This window comes from Hyposmocoma kahamanoa, unplaced genomic scaffold (assembly GCF_003589595.1).
Source record: "Hyposmocoma kahamanoa isolate Upper Pololo Valley unplaced genomic scaffold, ASM358959v1 161, whole genome shotgun sequence".
In the NCBI taxonomy this organism is placed as follows: Eukaryota; Metazoa; Arthropoda; class Insecta; order Lepidoptera; family Cosmopterigidae; genus Hyposmocoma; species Hyposmocoma kahamanoa.
In genome coordinates, this window is record NW_020653581.1 from 161,759 (window position 1) to 171,758 (window position 10,000).

Below are 10,000 nucleotides of genomic sequence, written 5' to 3' on the forward strand. Positions count from 1 at the left end.
ATAATACACAGAAGTTAGTTATTCTACATTGGTCCACCCGGCCGGTGATCGAACCCGGAATCTCAGAGACACCATGAAAATCAGTATGCAAGCGACTCAACCACGGAGTTCGTCAAAGAAGGTATTATTAAGTATATACTTCAAAATACCCGATAAATTCAAGACTTTTAATCATTGACTTACAAATAAATGGACGACGGGTCTAATACAAAAACCACGAAAAAAATGTCCCAAGTCAACCTATTTAAACGTAGTGACATGTAAAGGAATATGAAAAAGCTAAAACGTTGAATTTAAATTGTAATGTCATCGCAGTACTGTCTAATTTTGCTTGCTTCGCTGTCAGTCGAACAAACGAAGACTAAAGCGTGAATGACGCTCTGTATACGTTTTTAACGCCCAATAAGTTCGGACACTTTTTAGCGCGGACCCGACGTCAATATAATTGTAAGTCAATGCTTTTAATGTAGGCATTTTCAAACATAGTGTATTACGGTATACTAACAAAAATTCTTTAAGGTTTTAAGACGGTCATTATCATTCAGTTATTATCAACCCATTTATACGTCCCACTGTTGAGTACGGGTCTCCTCTCAGGCGACGGTTGGAGACTTCACACGTTTTCTGAGGGTTGTGAACCTTCCTCGACGAGCAGGTTTCGTCACGATGTTTTTGTTCGCCGAAAAGCTCATGGTAAATTGCAAATTAAATTTGGCGCATGAATTCCGAGAAACTCAGAGATGCGCGCACGGATTCGAACCCACGACCATTGCTTTAGAGGCGGTAGATTAAACCATTAATAATAATAATAATAACGTGCATACACTCATAACCCCGCACTAGGGAAACCCTGTATCGCAGGTGACATAGACACACACATAGACAACCACAAATTACATCCATACTCACGAGAGAAATAAATGTAGGCCATACAAATATTTTTCTCTGGGTGGCAGTCCAGCATGGTAACCGTTCGGCCACAGAGGCAGTTAAATTAGGCTACCGTGACTTTTTATTTAGTATTTGATTCAGTCACTGTCATTCAGTAAATGATTGGAAAATGTATAATAAAGTGAAACTGTGTTAATAAACCAGCAAATACTGATAATCATTCCTTCACAATTTCACACGACGGCTTGTGCGCGTTATTTTTTTAAACGTAAAAAGATTTAAACGCACTTTATGCGTCACCTTTTAGTGCAGTTGCGTGTGTGTTGCGATGGGTGCCATTGTGCGATCTGTGAATGACCTCTTCAGGATACGAAAGGCAAAGGGATGCGCGTGCGCGCCCGAGGGGGACCGGTTTCAAATTAGAACGCTTTTTATCCCACCCCGTGCTTTTGTCGGCGCCTATAGTTACATAATAAAATGTAGTACTCCATCTTGCAGCTGATATTATGTCTTAAATTAACATTACAAATTTAAATCAATTATATTTTATGAAAGATGGTTTCCCTGAGACTGTATTAACTTACTTATGGTATTAAATACAAATTGAAAAAATTAATTATTATTTTTCTAATAATAAATACATCAAGCAAGTTATTAATAATAATGCGACAGCCATTCCACAGAGCACTAAAACCTTGTTAACTTACTGCTTGTTTAAGCTTAGTCTGTATACACGTGCGCTTGCGCTAACTCGACAAATGCGTCAATGAAATAAGCAGTATTTTATTTCCTCGCCCTTTATTAAGTTTTTTGAGATTTTTTAGCGCAGGGGTTCGAACAAAAGCGGTGATTTTACATTTTCAATGCTGTGTATACCTGGTTCTACTTCTCGGATCTACTTATTAAAGACATTTGATTTTATTAAAAATTATGCTTTGAAATTTAGTTCAACTGTACACAAGGACGTTTAAGTTAGTAAGCAGGGTTTATATTAATAATGTCCTAACTTTGTTTTGGTGAAATTACAGACACATGGGACTTGTCAACTTATGTCTCAGGGTGACGGGCGCAGTGGCAGTGCCCCAAAAATCTTTGCGATTTAAGGCTCTGAGTGTCACTGCAACTGTTATGGATAACGACTTGTCGTCCTGTCACTTGGTATTATTAAAAAAACTCAAAGTTGTGGAATTAAGAAAACACGATTTGAAAATTTAAAAAAACTATATTCTTGTTAAAAATGCATAATTAAGTGTTACGTATAATTAAAAATAATCACATTATTTGCAATAAGACTCATTCCGTATTTTTAACCGACTTCAAAAAAAAGGAGAAGGTTCTTAATTCGCTGTATGTTTTTTTGTATGTATGTTACGCGATAACTCCTTTTGTGAATCTCAGAAGTGGTACCATTTAAATTTGAAGAAAATATTCCACTTTAAGGGTGGCAAAATAAGGGAAAGGGAATGACTCTTGAGGTCATTTTTTTCAGTACCATGTATTGATCATTTTTAAAATTTTCAAATTGTGTTTTTTCTACTTCACAATTTTGAGTTACGACAGGGAAGAACAAGTCGTGCGACTGATGGTAAGCTACACGCCTGTCCATAACAGTTATAATGCCGCTCAGAGCTTTAAAACGCAAAGATCTGTGGGGCACCGCCACTGCGTCTCCCTGATACATAAGTTGAAAAGTCCCATGTGCCTGTAATATCACTATTATTTGGTTTCATGTCTGATAATGTAATAATATGTGTCAAACAACCATACCAATTGCCAGGTCTCAAACTAGAAAGTCCCTGTATTAATCCCTGTACGAGTACCAGAGTAATGGAACTCATTCTGGGGCACTTCACAGAACACCCAGACCAGAACCAATTTAGAAAAGTTCATTCCCCAAATTGGTCCTACCGGGAATCGATTCCGGGACCACCGCATGCAGCGCCCACAATGTAATCCGTTAGGCCACCGAGGTCGTCATTATTATTATCACCCTACAGTAATAGTTCTAAAATTATTAATGCGTCGATTGAACTACATAACTACGACCAATAAATGAAGGTACTGTTGTGTAAAATGAGAAAACAAAATTAAATTCTAGAAAAAGCAGCGCGTTGTGAATGTAAAATATAGTAGAGCATAAAGTGTTACACTGAAATAATTTTCGAACTCAAGGCGTTAACACTTACATAAATTCCAAATATGGGTTCATATTCCGAAACAGGTAAATACTGTTTTAAAACTAGCAGAAGACCAGCGGCGAGGCGCCTTTGTCCCCCCATTTAGGAGAGTGTAAACAGAGCTGAGATGAGGGAGGGAGGTGTGCGTGATAGTACGACGCAAGACTTCAAACCGACTGGTCGTCTAGCAGCGCGTATCTGAACGCGCCCCGCGATGCCGCGCTTGAATACCGAACTTTACAAATTCAAATTTTTCGAATGACAATTTAAATTTTTTTTTCAAAAACCGATGACGTTTATAAAGGCAAGTGAAAAAAATAAATAGTGCGCCTAGTGGCTAGAGTGAAAAGTTAAACATGTAAATTATCAAAGGTGTGGAAATTAAGTGTAATTTAGTGGCAGTATGGTGGATGTAGGTGCTAATGAGTGCGATAACACCATAAATGGAAGGAACCAATTTGTGTTTCTTGTGCTCGTGCATTTGCTTCTTATTGGACTGAATGGGACGAATGGTAAATATATTTTTTCTTTCACAGTACCTAACGTGCTTCGTTAAAATATTTTCCCTTAAACTGGGTAAACTAAGAGGCTTTTTATTCGATACTATTGAGTGGAGATTTATAGCTTAGGAATGAACAAGGAAGATTTTGTAGAATTTGAATGACGCGCCGTTTAGAATACATTAAGAAGCTTTAGATTGAAACAAAGAAACAATAAAAGTTTTATGCTGAAATGAAAGAGCCATAAGAACAAATTTTAAAACATGACACACGTTACATCTGATTCCAATTAGAATTCGTAAAATTGTATATAAAATCCCCTTTCTTGAAGTTAGATAGTAGTTTGTATTAATACAACTTAACAGAATCACTTAGAATAGAATAGTAAATGCTTATTATTATTTTATTGGTAGCAGTAGAGGTACTTATGAAAGAGTTAGTCCAGGGTAGTACTGGCAACTTTCCTATTTCTGCCACCAAGCAGTAATGTCAGCATTAACGCGTTCCGGTTTTGAAGGGTAAGGGTGAAATTACAGGCAGATGGGACTAGTCAACTTATGTCACAGGGTAACGAGCGCAGTGGCTGTGCCCCTCAGATCTTTGCGATTTAAAGCTCTGAGTGGCACTGCAACTGTTATGGACAGGCGTGTAGCTTACCATTAGGCGCACAACTTGTTCGATCGTCTGTTTAAAGGTAAAACCACATAAGTGACATTTTCCACCAAAAGTCATTAATTTGTATGGCTAACATAATAGCTATGGTAACAAAATCACTATCTTTCTGCACGTGAATCTCAATAACAAAAAAGGTATAAACTTAATAAGAGTTTTATCTGCAGAAAGATGGCGAATTTCTTACAACTGGTACATAATTTGGAGATTTTTATGGATATCGATATTATATATATATAAAAAAAGCGTTTTCTTTAATTTTTCGGTACCTGTAAAGCAAAGAGTGTGATTAATAAGGTCCGCTTAATAAGGTCCGACAAAGGCGGATTAGCGATGACCAAATTAATAATGTCCTAAAAAAAGGCCAGGACAAGAGCATCCTTAACTGCCGAGCATGTATGCAAGCACTGATGTGTGTTGATGAGGCAATCGATGTGTGTCAGGACCGTAACAAGACGCAGGCTGTTGTCTCTGCCAGCCCCGATGGAAAAATGGCGTGAACCATACTCCTTATCATAGCTAACGTAATCAACATTTTTAGCGAAATTGAGTTATTTGCATATCTAGGATTAGCGAAACAAGATCTACAACCATCCGTAAACAGTTTTTTTTTATATCTTACTTAGTTTCAGTTTTATTGTTAAGCAAAGTCAGCGTAATTGATATTTTATTTTGGTGACAATACAACTTTAGGTGCCAATATCTCGAAATTGGCATCGAAAAAGGCAGTATTTGAAAAACTCGTAATGCCGTTTTTGGGCGAAATGTCTTTTTATCTTTCAAGCGCATTATCTAAAATGGCTTTGGTTGATTAATAGTGCAAGTGTTGAACCAATCACTTCGGAAAAATATATAGAAAAATTAAGGAAATATATTGATTACTATACGGTGTGAAAATTCGATTCCAAAAAATTTTGACGATAGAAAAAAAACACAAATGTACTTCGAAATTTCACAAGAAAACCGCTGTGTTCAATAAGTATATACTTTACATTTGTGTATTTTTTTATGATACTAAGTGTTGGGACGAACAAGTCGTGCACCTGATGGTAAACGACACGCCTGTCTATAACAGTTGCAGTGCCACTCAGAGCTTTAAATCGCAAAGATCCGAGGTGCACTGCCTGAGCGCCCATCACCCTGAGACATAAGTTGAAAAGTCCCACGTGCCTGTCATTTCACCAGCACCCTTATCCTTCACAACCGGAACGCAGTAATGTTCACATTACCGCTTGGCGGCAGAAATTGGTAAGGTGGCAGTAATATCCTGGATGAACTCTTTCACAAGAAGCTCTACTGCGACTAAATGATATACTATATGATATACATTTTTCGAATGGCTTTAACTCCGTTTGTAAAAAAATTAATTCTGAAATAAAGACAGTGACCCTATCGTTCGACCCAAGCAAAATGAACCGTATTAGTAGAACAGTACGGGAAAAATTTTTATTCGAGCTGAGATAGTGTCGACTCTCAAAGGTTAAAATATAATTGCTTGACCCTTTTCTAATGATAAAATAAAGTTATAATCATAGATGGTCATTATATGTAATTATTTCTAGTAATTCTGTTTTTTGTGCCTATTCAAAAGTTTACATTAATGGAGGTTACGAGGTTTACAAATTTAGTCGCCGTATGCCTTCGTATATACTTTACTGCCTCTGTGGCCGAACGGTTACCATGCTGGTCTGCTACATAGAGTTCCCGGGTTCGATTTCCGGATCGGGAAAAATATTTGTGCGGCCTACATTTATTTCTCTCGTGAGTTTGGATGTAATGTGTGGTTGTCTATGTGTGTGTGTCCATGGCACCCGCGGCACAGGGTTTCCCTAGTGCGGGGCTATGACTGTTAGCGTGGTGTAGCAAGGCAAGTATAATCTCACAAAAACACTGCGCACGCATAATACCCAAGCAAACGTAATGTTAACAGAGCGGCGCCTAGTTCCTTCCGTGTTCCATCTATGGACATTACCATAAATGAAATAGGATAGAAAAAGCTTTTTAATACCATAACGACGATGTAAATAAAAGGCTACAGTTATCAGATCAGTACGGCACTCAGTAATTAAAGTACGACCGTTGTGTCAATTAACAAAATGTATAGAACTACCAACTTAACAGTGCAGATGGGAAAATATTGAACTAAACGCTGTTTTCGTTATTTTACATGTAAACGTTTAATGGTAGTGTTTTTTACAACTGTGAATGTAATATTGTTTTTACGTAGTACCTCTTTGTGGCCGGCCTCCATGGAGTTTCGTCAACGAAAACAATAGATTCTTTTTATTTTTTAACCCGCCTAAATTAAAGTTAACTGCCACTGTTAAATTAGACAGTTGAAGGAAATTATTGGGTTTTAACTCGCGTGAAGTTGGAAAATAGTAAAAGAAACTTTAGTTTTGTTATTTGAAAGTGAAGAGTTACAAATTCAGTTCACGAAAATGCGATTTTTTTTATTTAAAGAACGACTAGTTCTTTACATAACTCTGGGAGCATTTTAAAGTCTTAGACAAGTTTTCAGTTCACGTTAGAACCAGAACACATTGGTATGTATATATTCTGGTCTTCTCAATGATAAAAACAATTGTTATTGTTCAAGATTCGTAATATAATGCTCTCTCGGTGTAATAGGGCCATATCTGCAAAATGACAATTTTTCAATAGAGAGATTTAAAGATTCTACGAACGCAATTAGTTTTGCGTGTCGAGTTATTACGTTTTAGTACATCTACAGGAAATTACACTATAATTTAACCGACTTCAAAAAAAAGGAGGTTGTCAATTGGACTGTATGTTCTTTTGTATGTATGTTACGCAATAACTCCAACAACACATTTGTGAACCGATTTTGATGATTCTTTTTTGTTGGAAAGAGGGTACCTCAATGATCTCATTCAAATTTGAAGAAAATATTCCATCTCAAAGGTGGACATTAGGGGATGAATGACTTTTTGAGTTTTGAGGTCGGTTTTTTATTTCGGATCTAAATCGCGTATACTTGTTTGTCGGGCTCTTTTCAGGCCCTGCACTCAATACTCAATATATTTATTGTCTTCATATGGTACATAAGGTTTTAAAAATTAAAATAATGTTACACATATGAGCCCTGTCTTAGGGATAACAACAAGAGCAGAGCCAGGCCGAGGTTTAGATTAGTCACTTCAATTGTTCAATATATATGTATAATAAAAGTATGTCGCTGAGAAAATTCCAATTAAATTAATTGAAAATTTATTTATTATGTATTAATTTAATTTTTAAAATTTATTACAATATTATATTTTGTCATTGAATTCACTTAAATTGTAGTAACATTTATTAATTAGGTATAATTTCAATTTATTAAGAAAGAGTGAACACTTTTTTTTTCTTAATGATTGGCGGGAGACCGTTGAATATCTTTACCGACATTGAGTGGGGACCTGAGCTCTGTAATTGTAGCTGAGATTGTGGCAGAAGCAATATATTGCGTAGTCTAAAAGTATGTTCTTGGGGCATGTCGTCAAGACTGGTATAGAAACCAGGGTGCTGTTTTACAAATTTACAAATCTCGAGAATATAAATGGACACTAAAGATAAGATTTTAAATTGTTTGATTTTGATAATACGGAGGCACTTTTTTTGAATTATAAACACATTCTCGTTCTCCGTCTGACGAAATAATTATTGTGCAATAAGTAATACTCGACTGAATTAGAAAACGTATGATGCGAATGAAGCTTTATACTTGACATTGTTACATTGTTGCTGTTACTTATTTGACAGTATTTATTTCGGACGGATGTTTGACGGAGACCGAAAGTAGACTCCCAGGTCCCATGGTCACGAGTAAAATAAAGTTGTAACCTTTTATATGCTTAAATAGGAGAATCGTAAATTTCATATATACATAATTTGTTACACGTAATTCGTATTATTTTTAGGACTTCCGTGTGATAAAAGCACCTATTACTTATGATTACTTGTAGCTTTGTTGTACATCAAGTGACGGGACGAACAAGTCGTGCGCCTGATGGTAAGCTGCACGCCCGTCCATAACTGTAACAGTGCCATTCAGAGCTTTAACTTGCAAAGATCTGAAGGGCACTACCACTGCGCCCGTCGCCCTGGATCTAATTTAATAAGTCCCAAATGCCTGTAATTTCACCACCATCCTTACCCTTTAAAACCGGAACACAGCAATTACTGCTTGGCGGCAGAAATAGATAAGGTGGCCTGGACGAACTCTTTCACAAGGAGCTCCACTGCTGTACTTCTACACTATACTAGGCACATATCGTTTTTAAGGGGAGGGAAAAAATAATCAGACATTCACATATATGTACGTAACCACGCCCTTTCTCTCAACTGTAGCTTTCGTGATTTCGTAACATATTTTTAATTCATTTTTGAACGAATTAATGAATGACGACTTCCGTGGTCGAGTGGCTTTCGTGCGATCCCTGGCCGGGTCAGTGTAGAAAACCTAACTTTTCTAGATTGTCACGAACAAGTCATGCGCCTGATGCTAAGCTACACGCCTGTACATAACAGTTGTAGTGCCACTCAGAGCATTAAAACGCAAAGATCTGAGGGGCACTGCCACTGCGCCCGTCACCATGAGACATAAGTTGACAAGTCCCATGTGCGGTAACGCTGACATTACTGCTTGGCGGCAGAAATAGGTAAGGTAGCAGTACTTCCCTAGACGAACTCTTTCAGATGGAGCTCTATTGCTATTAAATTGCACATGTGGTATCGTCGTTGGGCTTACCTTGGAATCAGAGCAACGTATGTAATGTTGTCAAATATTTATTTATACTCATTTATTTATTATTTAATGAAACTATTTATCGGTAAAATTATCTTTATTATTTCTTGGTTCACATTTGTTTACTCTTGTTACTTAGACCTAATCGTTTTTTACGACGCGGTGAAAGTAGTTGAGTTATGCAACTCCGAAGGCTACTTTTCTCAATGTAAATTCACATTTGCTTGGCATAAAACAATACAATACGATAAAATGGAATACAAAATAATTTACTTCTCAACAAAAGGATACTACATACTTATTAACTGTGAGGCACTTATGTTTTACAGAGATGCTGATAAACAATAACGTGTCAATCCACATTTATTTATTTACATAACTCTTATGTTAGTCACATTTGTAGGAGACTGAACTTTATACAAGGTCTAGCCTGCAGCATTATAAACAAATGCAGAACATAATACGAGACTTCGAATTATATTTTACCTATTTATTAAAGAAAATAACTCCTTAATAATAGGTATATAAATTAAAATATTACACACTTGACAACTTTATAAAGGAGATAAAAATATTCTAAAAATATTAATAACGGACAACATTTAAATATCAAATATTGTTACAAAACGCACAATTTTTTTTATAAAAAGATAACTAATCGCAACAATATATCTTTTCGGGTATGCCCCTCACTGGGTGGGCTGTTGCAAAATTGAATAAAACCACAACCGCATTTTTTTTATCACAAAAGTTCACATTTCATTCGATAATATCGCGTCATTAATAAAATTGCGAAATACGCTCTTTTGAAAGTAAAGCCCGTATTGCGCAATGTAAATTCGCTTAATAAAATGACCAATTTATTTCATATTACAAATAAACATGTAATAATAATTATTTGTTATGCAAGGCTGCAAAGTTGTTGTTTGACGCGAGTGCTTGTATTGAAACCTGAGCTAGCGAAGGAGTCTAAGGGTCGTATTCTAGAACTCTACTCAATGCTCAAGTCA

At 36.4% G+C, this 10,000-nt stretch overlaps 1 protein-coding gene across 1 annotated transcript in view; it reads left to right on the forward strand.

The window, feature by feature from the left end:
- The first annotated feature begins 3,270 nt into the window (after positions 1 to 3,270).
- LOC113225498 (protein sax-3-like) overlaps positions 3,271 to 10,000 on the forward strand; it is a 26,514-nt gene continuing 19,784 nt past the window's right edge. Inside the window, exon 1 of the mRNA XM_026457812.1 lies at positions 3,271 to 3,580. Within this exon, the coding sequence (XP_026313597.1) occupies positions 3,472 to 3,580 (109 nt within the window). The 5' untranslated portion in view covers positions 3,271 to 3,471. The remainder of the gene's footprint in view (positions 3,581 to 10,000) is intronic.